At 43.8% G+C, this 17,987-nt stretch overlaps 1 protein-coding gene across 4 annotated transcripts in view; it reads right to left on the bottom strand.

Annotated features, from left to right (window-relative positions):
* Nucleotides 1–636: 636 nt before the first annotated feature.
* SYT7 (synaptotagmin 7) overlaps nucleotides 637–17,987 on the bottom strand; it is a 529,323-nt gene continuing 511,972 nt past the window's right edge. For all 4 annotated transcript variants that reach the window (XM_089655043.1, XM_089655044.1, XM_089655045.1 and 1 more), the window contains 2 exons: nucleotides 6,669–6,868; nucleotides 637–2,234 (listed from right to left, as the gene is read on the bottom strand). In XM_089655043.1, the coding sequence (XP_089511169.1) occupies nucleotides 2,130–2,234; nucleotides 6,669–6,868 (305 nt within the window). In that variant the 3' untranslated portion in view covers nucleotides 637–2,129. The remainder of the gene's footprint in view (nucleotides 2,235–6,668; nucleotides 6,869–17,987) is intronic.

Genomic DNA, 17,987 nt, shown 5'->3' with positions numbered 1-17,987 from the left:
ATAGTGCAGACCTATGTATGTCTTTCAAAATACTATTACGTTTCCCATAATGTACAACTAAGAAAATAGCTTTATTACTTCTACTAGAGTGCTGGCCATTCTTTGCACTGAAGTCGATGATGAATTACCACTGGCCCTACCATTGTTGAAGTTAGAGGTGCAAGTGATAGACCCTGTTTGCAGTTTGTAAGTGATTAGGAAGTGCAGCGCAAACATTGCATGCACAGAGCACGGAGGTGTGCATTGAGCTGTTCAGTCAAGCATCCTCTTTCACACCTGGTGGTTGGCTTTAAAAAAAATGTTTGTCAGGTGCTCTCTATTGTATTCCAGGTACTTCATATGAAGTAAGGCTTTGTTTAGATGTGTACTTCAGAACTGCATGTGGCCACACATTTATGAATGTATGATTCTTTAAATTCTTGTGTTTTCTGTAGGTGTGAAAGTCAGATGTCCACAAACATTTGGCCAAATAATGTATATGTATTTCAACAATGCATTTACCTGTTTTAGAGTTCAGCATTAATATATCTTATTTTTTTTTTAGTTTGTTTGAAGCTGCTGGGATAAATGATAGTAGAGAGTGCTGGGCCAGATCAGTCAGGGTGTAAGAATGAAACAGTCCAAATCAACATAATCTTGTGTTTAGATTTTACAGCATTTATTTCATCTTAGTTTTTATCCTTTAGCTCAAACAGAATGAGAACTGGTGAAAAGAATTCACTTTTAAAGTACAGTAAGTATTTCCTCTTGTTTCCACATTGATACCATATTCAGTATGTCATACTTACAACTTGGTTAGATTTGACTTTATACATGGGACTCTGGAGCCTAGAGAATAAGAGACCCTGGGAACTTCCAAGGCCTAATCCTGGAAGACAAAATGGCTGGTGATGCTCAAAAGGCAAGAGGGCCCTGATACAAACAGATTACATCACACGATCACCAGGAGAGAAGGGGACTGCACCGGTACCTCATTATTCTTTCCAGGAGGTTGGGAACATTGAGCGCCATGTGCTCGAACAGGGGCAGCATCCTCTTTGGCTCTGACAAAAAAAATTCTTGCTGCCAGAGAGGGATGGAGCGAACAAATGAGGGGCCTCGCTGGCAGCAAAATGTTGGCTACCCAATACCGACACTCTAAAAAATCTAGACAACATTTATAGTCTCGGTTCAGAATCTTCCCATTTAAAACATTGCCTGTCACTGACATTTTTTTTAAAAAACATTTTTCTTTTTTTTAGCGAAACTCTGAAAAATAACCTATTCAGTGGAAAACAGAATGTAAAATAAAAAAGAGGCAACAAACAAAGCTACAAAGAATCACGGTACGAAGATAGGCAGGTGCATCAGAGCATCATCCCGTTCCCGCGAAAAGGGAAAGGAGAGGGGAAAAAGGTGAGCAGAGAGGGGGAGAAAAAAAAAGAGAACACTCACGCTCACATACACACTCACAATCGCACATTGCTGAATGCACATTGGACACTGACAACCACGCATACAGCAAAGAGTATGTGGAGCCGAATCCACCCTAAACCTACCTTTGTGCTCCATTAAGTGGCACATAAGGAGGTTTCTAAGAAGCAATAACACAGGTATTGCTCTTTATCTCTGCTTTCTATAAAGAAAATAAAATATCCTAAAAAAACTTCATAGGGTTCATTGCACCTTTGCACCACTACAAAAAGTGAGCTGTTATATTGACAACCACCATAGGCACACTACAGTGCTGCTGTGGCCAGCATGTATTTGTAGAAGCCGTGGAAAGTTTGCAGACTTAGCAGCCTAGAGATAGAGAGGTTTCCTGCGGGATAATCCCGCCCTGCCCTTCTCAGCGTCTCTGTAACACTGTTTTGGGAGGTGCCGCTCTTCATGAGGCCAGAGGGAAACTGCAGCTGTGCCTAGTATAACAAATATAAGGAGAGTTTTGAAGCACGGTCCTTGTTGAAGAGTTGCTGCAGATGGCACAGGCTGGCCCCAAGGCATCCTGTTACCTAGAGTTCCAAGCTGGCTGTTCCTTATAGAAGCCTGCAGGTTGTGTTTGTGCAGACAGTAACAGCATGGCCAATGCGTTGGTATGGTTGGAGGTAACCGAAGACTGCAGGAGATCAGAGTGCAGAAAAGCCGCCAGTTCAGGCCTTGAGTTGGTGCCATTGTGCTACAGCTGTTCTTGGATGGGAAATCATATCTTTCCAGTGTTTCACCTCTCCAGGACCACTCTTCCAAGATAGGTAGATCTGCAAAGAAGGTACAGTCAGTAAGAAGAGAAAAAGAGCTCATTCATACCTATTAAGAAGAACCATCAACAATTTGAGTTACTATGCTAGCAGCTGGCTGGACACAATAGGATTGATGAAACCTGCCAACTAATTCAAGATATAGGAGAACTTTACATTGGGGTTGATTTACTAAAACTGGAGAATGCAAAATCTGGTGCAGCTCTGCATGGTAGCCAATCAGCCTCTAACTTCACCTTGTTCAATTAAGCTTTGACAAAAAAATGGCAACTGACTGATTTCTGTGCAGTGCTGCAACAGGTTGTGCACCTTCCTTTTTTAGTAAATCAACCCCAATGTGAAGCTCTGCTATATCATGAGGTAGTGGCAGATAACAATTAGATCTTCAGATGTTGTGGAATTAAAGGCTGCAGAATGCCTCATGAGCCAAATATGTTTAGATTAGATTAGCAAAGTAGCTGGCAAGGCAAAGTGGGACGTGTAGTTCCACACAGCTGGATATCTACTAGCTTCCTATCAAAGCCACAAGTTAACAAACTGTATGCAGAACAAAAGAAAAGCTAAAACCCACTGTTGTCCTTCTGCCATATCTTTACATCATTCATTCACATCTGTCTATAATATATACGTCAAACTCTACAAATTAGAATAGCGTGCAAAAGTTAATTTATTTCAGTAATGCAACTTAAAAGGTGAAACTAATATATGAGATAGACTCATTACATGCAAAGCAAGATAGTTCAAGCCATGATTTGTCATAATTGTGATGATTATGGCTTACAGCTCATGAAAACCCCAAATCCACAATCTCAGAAAATTAGAATATTGTGAAAAGGTGCAATATTCTAGGCTCAAAGTGTCCCACTCTAATCAGCTAATTAAGCCATAACGCCTGCAAAGGGTTCCTGAGCCTTTAAATGGTCTCTCAGTCTGGTTCAGTAGGAATCACAATCATGGGAAAGACTGCTGACCTGATAGTTGTGCAGAAAAACATCATTGACACCCTCCATAAGGAGGGAAAGCCTCAAAAGGTAATTGCAAAAGAAGTTGGATGTTCCCAAACTCGCCTGACCTGAATTGCCAAGAGAAATATGAGAGACATGAGACCGAACAATGCAGAAGAGCTGAAGGCCGCTATTGAAGCATCCTGGTCTTCCATAACACCTCAGCAGTGCCACAGGCTGATAGCTTCCATGCCACGCCACATTGAGGCAGTAATTGCTGCAAAAGGGGCCCAAACCAAGTACTGAGTACATATGCATGCTTATACTTTTCAGAGATATTGTTCTATGTGCAATCCTTGTTTTATTGATTGCATGTAATGTTCTAATTTTCTGAGATTGTGGATTTGGGGTTTTCATGAGCTGTAAGCCATAATCATCACAATTATGACAAATCACGGCTTGAACTATCTTGCTTTGCATGTAATGAGTCTATCTCATATATTAGTTTCACCTTTTAAGTTGCATTACTGAAATAAATTAACTTTTGCACGATATTCTAATTTTTTGAGTTTCACCTGTATATATACTGTATAAATATAAATATATATATATATATATATATATATATATATAAAATCTCCTCTGGATAAGGATGTTTTGAACAGGACGATGATTATATCAACATTTACTACACTTGAAACCTCTGTTACACCCCTACTAGAATGCCATGTGCTGGACTATAGCTGGACTTGACGATAAGGATCGCTATATGTTCACATTTACATCACTGCTCAGTTCATCTAACATGAAGTCCCCTACGAATTGTCTTATGTTGCAATATAATGTGCATGTTTCATTGTGTTCTCTCTCTCTCCTATCTGACAACAGTAGTGAAAAACGGTTGCCTAGGCACTGTCTTTATTTTGTTATATCAACTTACTGACTACGCCATTTCACATTCATTTTTCATATATATCATTTCTGACTGTAATCCACCTGCAGTTCCCTTGTATTTGGCATCCAATTAACATATCTGTCCTATCTCCAATCCATGCAAGGAGCTGCTGCCGGTCCCCTCATTTGTCACTGCACTGTACAAATCTCTTCCCTGGCTTGCCACATCTGCCTCCATCATTTAAAAAACCCACACACTTGTATAGTATGTAAATCTCTAAACATGTTTCATATTCCCTACTTTGATCTTTCCATGCATGGTCTTCACAATGAAGGTAGGTTAAAAATTCAATTGAACACAAAACCATAGTCAGGATAGTCACAATGGGCACAACAGTATACATAACTGCCATGAAGCCTGCTGGTATGGGGGTTAATTTATCTCTTTTGTTTCTGAAGGCTATAGCTGTTTGAGGAATGACACCGCTGCAATATATAGCTGAAGGTTTACGGGAGATCTACAGTTATAGGTGATTATATAGTGGCAGATGTCCTTGGAGTTTGATTTACGTAACAGAATGCTCCAGGGTCAGTTCTGTCCTCTGGAAGGACATGTCCTCAAAGAAGGCAATGGCAAACCCTTAAAACACAACTCCATGCAAATTCAGTTTCTAAGGGTTAAGATGATTGTAATGTATATATCACAAGTGCTACTTCAACAGTTGGATAATTTTGAGTACTGATCTAAAATGTCTGAAAATCTGAATAATAAAGCTGCACAGTTGGCTTCATTTATGCATGCAATATAATCATCCTGGTTTTATTCATTTATTCTTAGTAAACATCTATTAAATATCTGTTGCCCTTACCTCTCCTGAAATGGGGTAACAATGCTAATCACAGTCTCTTAATGCTGTGTAGCGTTGATAACCTGCTGTGTGCACTGACATCCAGTGTGCATGCAAGATCCTGTAGTCACAGCCAAGGGCGGACTGACCATTTGGAAACTCGGGCAGTGCCCGAGGACCCAGGGTCAGTAGGGGGCCCCATGAGATGCCCCTGGTACCTTTTACTTAGGATTTTTTGAGTTTGGGCAAGGACACAGGGGCCCCATGATCCCCTATTGCCCGGGGGCCCCATGAGTTGTCAGTCCGCCCCTGATCACAGCATTGCATCTTTCAGCCATGCCTGCCACCCTATCTCGGATCTCAATCAACAGTTCTCTCTACAGTCCTGCCACATGGCGGGAAGTCAAAAGTAGATGCACACACATGATAAAAATGCTCTGCCCACAGCCGTTACAGATCTAACTTTATAAAAGATAAAAAATGGTCATGTGCATACAACAACAACAACAACAAAAACAAAAACAAAAACAGAATAAGGTATTTGGAAGGCTAATTTGCTACTTTCTTTACCCAGGAAGTATTTGGTCACTTGTAAAGGTGAAGGTTTTTATTTTTTCCAGAGGATTTACATATACTGTAAGAATCTTCCTCTGGATCCCAGTTTGTATTACTGGGAAGACATCTATTGAGAACCTCTACCACATCAGAATAAAGCACAGACTAATGCCTCTGAGAACTAGCTCTGATGAACACTTGACACATTTCTCTCTGATGTCTCTCCTGCAGTTATTTACTGGAGTGGCTTTTTATTTTTTTATGCCACAGGGTTTTCAAAACTATAACTGTGAACTCATTATATTAGAGAAAGTTAAATGTAGCTGCGCCTAAAACATTTACACATAATTATTTCTACCTTTTAAGGATTTTTGCACTATCAGTTGTACTTTTCACTCTCATTAATAGCTGCATAAACCATATTCACACACACGTTTCCATAAGACAGTGAGGGTGCACCTTCTATAAGCAGTATATGCTTTCACAAGGCAGCTAACAGGTACACCACAACATTTCTGACTACTGGTGTCACTGCGCACAATCACATGGCTCCTGCCAGATACCCCAGATGCCTGCCAAGACTTCTAGTAAAATACAGGAACTCTGTTTTTTTTATAAGGGCCTGTGTCAACGATCTTTAATGAAGAAATTAAGAATACTTTTGACATCAGTTAGATACACTTCTGAGATCAGCTGCTTTTGCGTTGTGTCATAGACTTATATGGGGAGTTCTGAAGCACACAACATGCTGTGAGTTGCATAACTGTGATGTCATTAATATAAAATGAGCATTTAACCTATTAAAGGTAATCTTTATTTCTCATGCTGTCATTGCAATTGGTTGAGGATTTGCCTTATTTCTGGTATCAGGACCGCTAGAAGGAAAGAATGCTTCAAAACTCCCCATATAAGTGTATGACACAACACAAAAGCAGCTGACTTATATGGGGAGTTCTAAAGCACACAAAAGCTCTCAACATAGGTCCTAAATGGCACCCAGAGTGTCCTCTCTCCCCTTCTTTGCTTCTAGGGGTCCTGATACCGGAAATAGGGCAAATCCTCAACCAATTGCAATGACATCATGAGAAATAAAGATTACCTTTAATAGGTTAAATGATCATTTGATATTAATGACATCACAATTATGCAACTCACAGAATGTTGTGAAAAATATTGTATTCCATCACACTTACCTTGCCAATGACATCGTTACGACTAAGCTTGTCTTTGTCCATGACAGTTATGATTATGGTGGTCTCTCTGAGTTTTTCGGTGGGAATATCAAAGATGAAGGACTCATTAAAGATGGGATTTAGACACCTCTTCATAACCACTGTCTTTTTCTTCTCAACTCTCTTGTCCTTGTACATAAGCCAAACTTTCACATAAGGATCTAAAGAAGTGAATGCAAGTATTAATCAGTTATTATTCAGTGTTTTTGTGTTACAATTTGAATACATACTTCTCACTCTTCCAGCATATAAATCTCCACTAAATCTATTTATGAGCTAAATCCTGTAAAGTGAACCTGACACTTAGGATAAGCAGTGCATTTACAGTTTACAGATATATCATATGTTTCTGAAGACATTTTCTGATGTGATGTTAAAATATCAGTGCTAGTAGGTTTAGTAACAGGACCAGATGCTCTAGCCCAAATTATGGAAAACAACCATAAGTCATTTTTCTTCCTCTACCAATATTCAAAGGCATCATTATGCATCCAGACACAAAGCTTACTTCTGGCATCTGCTGACTCCACACAATCATATTTTGAGATGAGGCAACAGGATTCATCAATCAAGAAAACATGGAGTTGAAAGGCAAACAGGCTGTTCACTTTGCAGTGGAATTTTCCTTTAGCCTAGTGTAACTGTGGTGAAAATCCTCTTTGCAAAGAATACCCAATCAAGTGCAAGGAAAATTTAATAAAAAGGATTTTTGCTTTGACATGATTGCAAGATGAAAGTCAGCAGAGTTTCACCTCATTCACTAAACTAAGAGTAAATTCTTAATAAAGTGAACAGCCTATTTGCCGTTAGTAAATTAATGCCCATCTGTCCACAGTGCCAGAGGCGGCAAGCTTCAAAGCACTTTGGCTGACACCTGGCATTACGCACGATGATCTTATGTTTGTGAGCAACTGCTTTTCCCTGGAAACTCCTGTTCCTAAGTCTTCACATATTCACATGTAATATTTTCTTACAAAGACAGTCTGAGACTTAATAGCATATATTCTAGCAGAGGACACAGGATTTACACATGCCACATAATTTGGTCTACCATTTTGTGACTGAATTGTTCCTGCTAGACGTTTTTAGTTTAAAAGCACTCGTTCACAAGAGCAGCTTTAGGACAGAAATGTGACAAAAATGTGTCATCCTATCATGATTGCACCGTGAAAGTCAGTGACCTCTTCAGCATGATCCGTTCTAATGCGTTGCTAAAATTTCCATGCATAGTTGCTAAATTTTACAACTGTATTAGCAATATAGCAATAGGTCTGTTAAATAGCCAAATACACTAATTAGTAGACATGTATGGATATATCTGCCCATAGGGTATAGGTATAATACTTGTGCTAAATATATACTCCTTGTCCCTTCAAGTTTTCTGTTTTTGGTTCCTGCCAATCCTACCCCAGTTGACTGCCTAACCTTAGTATCATATTAACAGAATCACATATAGCCAAAGAAGACACACCGAGGCTGCAGTCAAAAAGGCTGAAAAAGACAGTTTTCCCACAAGGCATTGCTACACACAAAACTAACAATCCTAAAAATAGGGCAAACAGTTACCCTACACTCTTCTACCAGCAAATGAACACAAACAGTGCAGGACAGCAAGCACATAGACTGTGCAAACAGGCAGGACACTAGTCTTCAACCTTTTATTATACACAGAAATGAGTTACTGCCAGACAGCAACAAGATGTGGGGTTAGTTGTGTGGCAGACTAGGTAGCCTCGCTGCCTTTGGCCATGGTTGGCTAATCAAAAATCCAACCTTCTGTGACATTAGTGTGTATCTTGGCCTGAGGATCATACATGTTCTGTCTGGAGAGCTGAGAGCTGAAAGCCACAGAACAAATGAGGAAGAGGACCCTGCGCATCAAATGATCAGACTGAAGAAATATTAAGAAGCCCGTTACTCCCGAGCCCCCCCCCCTTTCAAGGCATATCATGATGACCTGGTGGCTACCACATTTATGGCGAGACAGGCTCCCCCTGCTGGTGAGAAGATTGCCTTTCCCTGGTACCTGGAGACCCTGAGGGTGCGATACTTGCCTAGCTGACGCTGGCCAGACGATCCCCGCTGAGATCCAGTTCCCATATGTGGATGACCAGGAGTTGGTTATTAATTACTCAAACACGCAATAAATTGCGCTTTCCGGTTAGTGCAATCTACACTCATCTCCCTATAAGGAACATGGTCACAGAAGTCACCAATTTTTTCTCTATTTTGCCTTGAAAGTTCACTGTGCACTCCATAACACGAACTTTGAACGTATTTACAGGTGAAACTCGAAAAATTAGAATATCGTGCAAAAGTTCATTTATTTCAGTAATGCAACTTAAAAGGTGAAACTAATATATGAAATAGACTCTATATGCAAAGCAAGATAGTTCAAGCTGTGGTTTGTCATAATTCTGATGATTATGACTTACAGCTCATGAAAAATCCACAATCCACAATCTCAGAAAATTAGAATCAATCAATAAAACAAGGATTGTACATAGAACAATATCAGACCTCTGAAAAAAATAAGTATGCATATGTACTCAGTACTTGGTTTGGGCCCCTTTTGCAGCAATTACTGCCTTAATGCGGTGTGGCATGGAAGCTATCAGCCTGTGGCACTGCTGAGGTGTTATGGAAGACCAGGATGCTTCAATAGCGGCCTTCAGCTCTTCTGCATTGTTCGGTCTCATGTTTCTCATCTTTCTCTTGGCAATGCCCCATAGATTCTCTACGGGGTTCAGGTCAGGCGAGTTTGCTGGCCAATCAAGCACAGTAATCCCACGGTCATTGAACCAGGTTTTGGTGCTTTTGGCAGTGTGGGCAGGTGCCAAGTCCTGCTGGAAAATGAAGTCAGCATCCCCATAAAGCTTGTCTGCGGAAGGAAGCATAAAGTGCTCCAAAATCTCCTGGTAGACGGCTGCATTGACCCTGGACTTAATAAAGCACAGTGGACCAACACCAGCAGATGACATGGCTCCCCAAATCAACACAGACTGTGGAAACTTCACACTGGACTTCAAGCATCTTGCAGTGTGTGCCTCTCCATTCTTCCTCCATACTCTGGGTCCTTGGTTTCCAAATGAGATACAAAAGTTGCTCTCATCAGAAAAGAGGACTTTGGACCACTGAGCAACAGACCAGGTCTGTTTTTCTTTAGCCCAGGTAAGACGCTTCTGACGTTGTTTGTTGTTCAGAAGCGGCTTGACAAGAGGAATACGACATTTGAAGCCCATGCCCAGGATCCGTCTATGTGTGGTGGCTCTTGATGCACTGGCTCCAGCCTCAGTCCACTCCTTGTGAAAGTCCCCAACACTTTTGAATGGCCTTTTCTTGACAATCCTCCCCAGGCTGCAGTTATCCCTGCTGCTTGTGCACCTTTTTCTTTCCACGCTTTTCCCTTCCACATAACTTTCTATTAATGTGCTTTGATACAGCGCTTTGGGAACATCCAACTTCTTTTGCAATTACCTTTTGAGGCTTTCCCTCCTTATGGAGGGTGTCAATGATGGTTTTCTGCAGAACTGTTAGGTCAGCAGTCTTTCCCATGATTGTGATTCCTAGCGAACCAGACTGAGAGACCATATAAAGCAGCGGTTCTCAACCTGGGGGTCGCGACCCCTTTGGGGGTCGAACGACCATTTCCCAGGGGTCGCCTAAGACCATCGGAAAACACATATTTCCGATGGTCTTAGGAACCGAGACACCGCTCCTCTGTCTCAGGCGATGTGTGGGCGGGATGATATGCTGCCCCCGTCACCTCCTCCTTGCCGCTGATCCTCCTCCAGGCCACCGGAACTGTAGCTCAGGAGAGGCACACAGGCGGCCAATCACCGGCGAGGAGGTGGAGCTTGGAGAGGAGGAGTCGAGCGGCAGCGCGCGTAGATCAAAGAAGATCGAGGGAGCTGCAGGAGCGAGTGAAGAGAGAGGCCAGAGAAGGAAGACAGCTGACAGGTAAGTGCAAATTTTGCTGCTGCAGCCAGGTATGCAGGCTGTAGATGGGAGAGGGAGAGAGCGAGCCCAGGCTGGAGCAGGGGTATGCAAGGTAAGTATCATTGGTGTCAGTGGGAGGGATAGTGCCCCATCATTTGTGTCACTAATACCAACGGTGGGGCACTATTCCTCCCCCCACTGACACCAACGATGAGACACTATTCCTCCCCTCACTGACACCAACGATGAGACACTATTCCTCCCCCCACTGACACCAACGATGGGGCACTATTCCTCCCCTCACTGACACCAACGATGGGGCACTATTCCTCCCCTCACTGACACCAACGATGAGGCACTATTCCTCCCCCCACTGACACCAACGATGGGGCACTATTCCTCCCCTCACTGACACCAACGATGGGGCACTATTCCTCCCCTCACTGACACCAACGATGGGGCACTATTCCTCCCCTCACTGACACCAACGATGGGGCACTATTCCTCCCCCCACTGACACCAACGATGGGGCACTATTCCTCCCCCCACTGACACCAACGATGGGGCACTATTCCTCCCCCACCTGACACCAACGATGGGGCACTATTCCTCCCCCCACTGACACCAACGATGGGGCACTATTCCACCCCCCACTGACACCAACGATGGGGCACTATTCCTCCCCCCACTGACACCAACGATGGGGCACTATTCCTCCCCCCACTGACACCAACGATGGGGCACTATTCCTCCCCCCACTGACACCAACGATGGGGCACTATTCCTCCACCCACTGACACCAACGATGGGGCACTATTCCTCCCCCCACTGACACCAACGATGGGGCACTATTCCTCCCCCCACTGACACCAACGATGGGGCACTATTCCTCCCCCCACTGACACCAACGATGGGGCACTATTCCTCCCCCCACTGACACCAACGATGGGGCACTATTCCTCCCCCCACTGACACCAACGATGGGGCACTATTCCTCCACCCACTGACACCAACGATGGGGCACTATTCCTCCACCCACTGACACCAACGATGGGGCACTATTCCTCCACCCACTGACACCAACGATGGGGCACTATTCCTCCCCCCACTGACACCAACGATGGGGCACTATTCCTCCCCCCACTGACACCAACGATGGGGCACTATTCCTCCCCCCACTGACACCAACGATGGGGCACTATTCCTCCCCCCACTGACATCAACGATGGGGCACTATTCCTCCCCCCACTGACACCAACGATGGGGCACTATTCCTCCCCCCACTGACACCAACGATGGGGCACTATTCCTCCCCCCACTGACACCAACGATGGGGCACTATTCCTCCCCCCACTGACACCAACGATGGGGCACTATTCCTCCCACTGACACCAACGATGGGGCACTATTCCTCCCACTGACACCCACGATGGGGCACTATTCCTCCCACTGACACCAATGATGGGGCACTATTCCTCCCACTGGCGCCAATGATTGGGCACTATTCCTCCCACTGATGCCAATGATTGTACACTATTCCTCCCACTGACGCCAATGATTGGGCACTATTCCTCCCACTGACGCCAATGATTGTACACTATTCCTCCCACTGACACCAATGATGGAGCACTATTCCTCCCACTGATACCAATGACGGGGCACTATTCCTCCCACTGACACCAATGACGGGGCACTATTCCTTCCACTGATACCAATGACGGGGCACTATTCCTCCCACTGATACCAATGATGGGGCACTATTCCTCCCACTGATGCCAATGATGGGGCACTATTCCTCCCACTGATGCCAATGATGGGGCACTATTCCTCCTACTGATACCAATGATGGGGCACTATTCCTCCCACTGATACCAATGATGGGGCACTATTCCTCCCACTGACACCAATGATGGGGCACTATTCCTTCCACTGACACCAATGATGGGGCACTATTCCTTCCACTGACACCAATGATGGGGCACTATTCCTTCCACTGATACCAATGATGGGGCACTATTCCTCCCACTGATACCAATGATGGGGTACTATTCCTCCCACTGATACCAATGATGGGGCACTATTCCCCCCACTGATACCAATGATGGGGCACTATTCCTCCCACTGACACCAATGATGGGGCACTATTCCTTCCACTGATACCAATGATGGGGCACTATTCCTCCCACTGACACCAATGATGGGGTACTATTCCTCCCACTGACACCAATGATGGAGCACTATTCCTCCCACTGACACCAATGACGGGGCACTATTCCTTCCACTGATACCAATGACGGGGCACTATTCCTCCCACTGATGCCAATGATGGGGCACTATTCCTCCCACTGATGCCAATGATGGGGCACTATTCCTCCCACTGATGCCAATGATGGGGCACTATTCCTCCCACTGATACCAATGATGGGGCACTATTCCTCCCACTGACGCCAATGATGGGGCACTATTCCTCCCACTGACGCCAATGATGGGGCACTATTCCTTCCACTGACGCCAATGATGGGGCACTATTCCTTCCACTGACACCAATGATGGGGCACTATTCCTTCCACTGATACCAATGATGGGGCACTATTCCTCCCACTGATACCAATGATGGGGTACTATTCCTCCCACTGATACCAATGATGGGGCACTATTCCCCCCACTGATACCAATGATGGGGCACTATTCCTCTCACTGACACCAATGATGGGGCACTATTCCTTCCACTGATACCAATGATGGGGCACTATTCCTCCCACTGACACCAATGATGGGGTACTATTCCTCTCACTGACACCAATGATGGGGCACTATTCCCCCCACTGATACCAATGATGGGGCACTATTCCCCCCACTGATACCAATGATGGGACACTATTCCTCCCACTGACACCAATGATGGGACACTATTCCTCCCACTGACACCAATGATGGGGCACTATTCCTCCCACTGATACCAACGATGGGACACTATTCATCCCACTGACATCAGTGATGGGGCGCTAGTCCTCCCACTGCAAAATTACAGTTATGAAGTAGCAACGAAAATAATTTTATGGTTGGGGGTCACCACAACATGAGGAACTGTATTAAGGGGTCGCGGCATTAGAAAGGTTGAGAACCACTGATTTAAAGGCTCAGGTTATGGCTTGATTAGCTGATTAGAGTGGGACACTTTGAGCCTAGAATATTGCACCTTTTCACAATATTCTAATTTTCTGATATTGTGGATTTGGGGTTTTCATGAGCTGTAAGCCATAATCATCACAATTATGACAAATCACGGCTTGAACTATCTTGCTTTGCATGTAATGAGTCTATCTCATATATTAGTTTCACCTTTTAGGTTGCATTACTGAAATAAATGAATTTTTGCACGGTATTCTAATTTTTTGAGTTTCACCTGTATATTCATCAGTATTGATCACATCTCTGAACACCAATTTTATCCTATTATCCCTTATATGTATGAGATTAAGCCTTGATTGGTTTGTTGTTTGTTGGTTGCATTTCAAGATCTCATGCTTCATCTTTTTATTTGTATTAGCGCTGCATGTTTTTATTTATACATTAGTCTGTATCCAGTGCCCTCCTAAAGAGCTGGTGCAAAGGGAGAAGCAGCTACCTGGAAACCACTCGACAAAAATGTGTCACCTGTTTTCAGCTTTCCTCTGTCCTCCAAAAAGTGTTTGCAGCTCCTTGTTTCTATCCCTGCATATCCCCTAAAGAAATCACACATACCTCCTTCACAGCAACTTATTAGCACTGCCATGGTAACAAGTCAGTATGTCCATGGCTAACAAAGATTATAGGCAAGTGAGTACAATAGTAGTTTCATTAAACAATGTTTGTAAGTTTTGGCTCGGGGCAGTTTCTGTAAGTGCAATTAAATGTTTGTTTGGGCAAAGGGGCATTTCCTAAAGGCCTTTAATAAAATTTGCTATGTGACTGCTGAAAGGGATAGTAAAGGTAAGTAAATAGCTGTAAAGCCACATTGTTATTTACACACCTCTCTCAATCCCTGTAAAAGCACAGAGAATCCTTCAGGCAGATTTTCCTGTTCTTATTCTCAAAAGTTTATTCTTCAGAGTACCTATTACCATTTTTTAAAACCACGGCTTTAAAGCACCCCATCTAAATGAGCAGCACTTTGCATGAATCCTAAGGATGAGGCTGAAAATTAGGGAAAAGTAGAAGAGATATACATGGCAACCAGTACACATTTTGTTAAAATGAACTCAGGAATCTGGTTGTAACTTCCCTATTTGGGTGCAACAGAACAAAAAGGAAAAAGTTAAAAAAAATCACTCCTGAAATCTCAGTTTTTGCTTTTCCATTGTCTATTCAGGTAGCTTCAGGAACATAATATGAATGTTGCAGGTAAACCCCACAAAGAAGAGAAGCACTGTCTAACATTTTTCAGTTGGCTTTTTTTTTAAGAAGCTGGGTGAAAAACTGTCCACCTAGAAAGACTGCATCCATTCAGATGCAATTACTGTCTGGGTTCAGCCTGCAGGCTGAACAAGAGAAATCTTTACATGTATGGCTAGACCTAATTTCAGGATCACTAGATCTCAAGTCAAGTGCCCTTGGATCTTTGATTCAGAGGGCCGATTCTCACAGCAAAGCATGTATTAACATATACTGTGTTGATGTCCACTGATTTGTTTTGGACATGTTGGGTTGCATTGGGCTCTTAAAAGCACTTTATTATTATTATTATTATTATTATTATACAGGATTTATATAGCGCCAACAGTTTGCTCAGCACTTTACAAAATAAAGGGAGACAATACAGCAACAATACAGTTCAATACAAGAGGGATAGGAGGGCCCTGCTCCTTGAAGCGTACAATCTAAGAGGAAGGGGCTGGTGGTACAAAAGGTAATAACTGTGGGGGATGTACTGGTAGAAGGAATAGAAGATTCCATTATTAGCTGAGGGCAGGATAGGCTTCCCAGAAGAGAAAGGTTTTCAGAGATTGCCTAAAAGTGGGCAGAGTAGGCGATAGTCTGATAGATTGAGGTAGAGAGTTCCTGAGGATGGGGGAGGCTCTGGAGAAGTCTTGGAGACAAGCATGGGAGGAGGAGACAAGGGAGCTAGAGAGCGGGAGGTCGTGGGAGGAGCAGAGAGGATAGTTTGGGTGATATTTGGTGTCACTGATACTAATGATGGGGCATTATTCCTCTCACTGACACCAATGATGGGGCACTATTCCTCCCCCCACTGACACCAACGATGGGGCACTATTCCTTCCCCCACTGACACCAATGATGGGGTACTATTCCTCCCACTGACACCAATGTTGGGACACTATCCCCCCCACTGACACCAATGACAGGGCACTATTCCCCCCCACTGACACCAATGACCTACTATTCCTCCCACTGACACCAATGATGGGACACTGTTCCTCCCACTGACACCAATGATGGGACACAATTCCTCCCACTGGCACCAATGTTGGGACACTATCCCCTTCCCCCACTGACACCAATAACGGGGCACTATTACCCCCCCCACACTGACACCAATGATGAGGCACTATTCCTCCCCCCCTTGACACCAACAATGGGGCACTATTCCTCCCCCCACTGACACTAATGATGGGGCACTATTCCTCCCACTGACACCAATGATGGGGCACTATTCCTCCCACTGACACCAATGATGGGGCATGATTCTTCCCACTGACACCAATGATGGGGCACGTTTCTTCCCACTGACACCAATGATGGGGCACTATTCCTCCCACTGACACTAATGATGGGGCATGATTCTTCCCACTGACACCAATGATGGGGCACTATTCCTCCCACTGACACCAATGATGGGGCACTATTCCTCCCACTGACACCAATGACGGGGCACTATTTTGCTCCATAAGACACACTTGGGGGGAAATGTCTGTGCGTCTTATGGAGTGGCCGGTCCAGTATTCCTGCCGCTGTTGTATGTCCGCAGTCTCTTGTCATCTCCTGTACTGTGTCCGCATTTGTTCATAGTTTTTTTTTTTTTAAACTATAGTCCGGCCCTCCAACGGTCTGAGGGACAGTGAACTGGCCCCCTGTTTAAAAAGTTTGAGGACCCCTGATGTAGGCCAATGAGGAGGGAGTTACAATAGTCAAGGTGAGATATAACAAGGGAGTGAATAAGTTGCTAAGTGGTTTCCGAGGTTAGGAACGGGCGTATCTTGGAGATGTTGCGGAGGTGAAGTCTACAAGATTTGGACAGTGATTGGATTTAGGGCTGAAAGGACAGATGGGAGTCTAGGATTACATCTAGTACCCTGCCATGAGGGGAGAGACTGATGGTTGTATTGTTGATCTTGATGAAGAAGTCAGGGGAGGGGGCACGGGCTGGAGGGAATAGTCTGAGCTCCGTTTTAGAAAGATTGAGTTTGAGGAAGTGGAGTGACATCCATGCCGATATGTCACTTAGTAGGTTAGTAATACGAGAGAAGACTGAAGGGGTGAGGTGAGGAGTAGAAAGATAGGTAGAAGTTTATCAAGTGACCAAGAGAGGAGGTGTAGATGGAGAAGAGAAGGTATCCAAGGACAGAACCTTGAGGGACCCCTACAGAAAGAGGAAGTGGAGAGGAGGAGACAGAGTTATAGGTAACGCTGAAGGAGCGCTGCGATAGATAGGAGGAGAACCATATGAGAGCAGAGTCTCGAAGGCCAAGAGAGTGGAGTTTTTTTTGACAATGCAGATAAGAATAACCTAAGTTCAAATCTCTTTTCAACACATTGCAATGCAACTTGTTAGTCTGAATAGGTCCTATTGCAAGCCATTGTCCATTTTCCTCTTGCAGAATAATGTGGTATAGGCAAACCCTTATGTAGAATACCCTAACTGAAAAATTTTTGATCAAAATTTATAAAACAATGATCCCAATCCATGTGGGAATGTTACATGCAGGATATTATTTAATATAAGCAGAATTGCATACAGTACATGTAGCAGTTCCCTGAGTTTGCAACCTTTCCCCCAACATTCCTTGCATCCCTACTTCCCTCCAAACTGTACCTCTTTGACTAAAAGCTTCTCTCGCTTTCCCATTCCAGTTATGTGGCAATTGTTCTACTATTGCGCTGTCATCAGCTAACCTTCCACACAATCACAGCATAAAGGTCTTTGTGATTACTGAATAAAGCCTTGCCACTTTCCTTTCCATTAATCATATGAATAACTCTAGACTAGACAGATTTTTTTATTTAAAGGACAACTCCACTATTGTTAAAAGATGGCTATATGAAGCTGCTACAACGGCCATTGTATAATTTTAGGAAGAAAACCACAGCTTGCTGCAAAGTGAAATGGAAAGAATTAGTAAT

The sequence above is a fragment of the Staurois parvus genome, unplaced genomic scaffold, assembly GCF_062004578.1.
Source record: "Staurois parvus isolate SC_StPar_1 unplaced genomic scaffold, SC_StPar_1.0 ptg000818l, whole genome shotgun sequence".
NCBI lineage: Eukaryota > Metazoa > Chordata > Amphibia > Anura > Ranidae > Staurois > Staurois parvus.
This window is presented reverse-complemented; position numbering and strand designations above follow the sequence as displayed.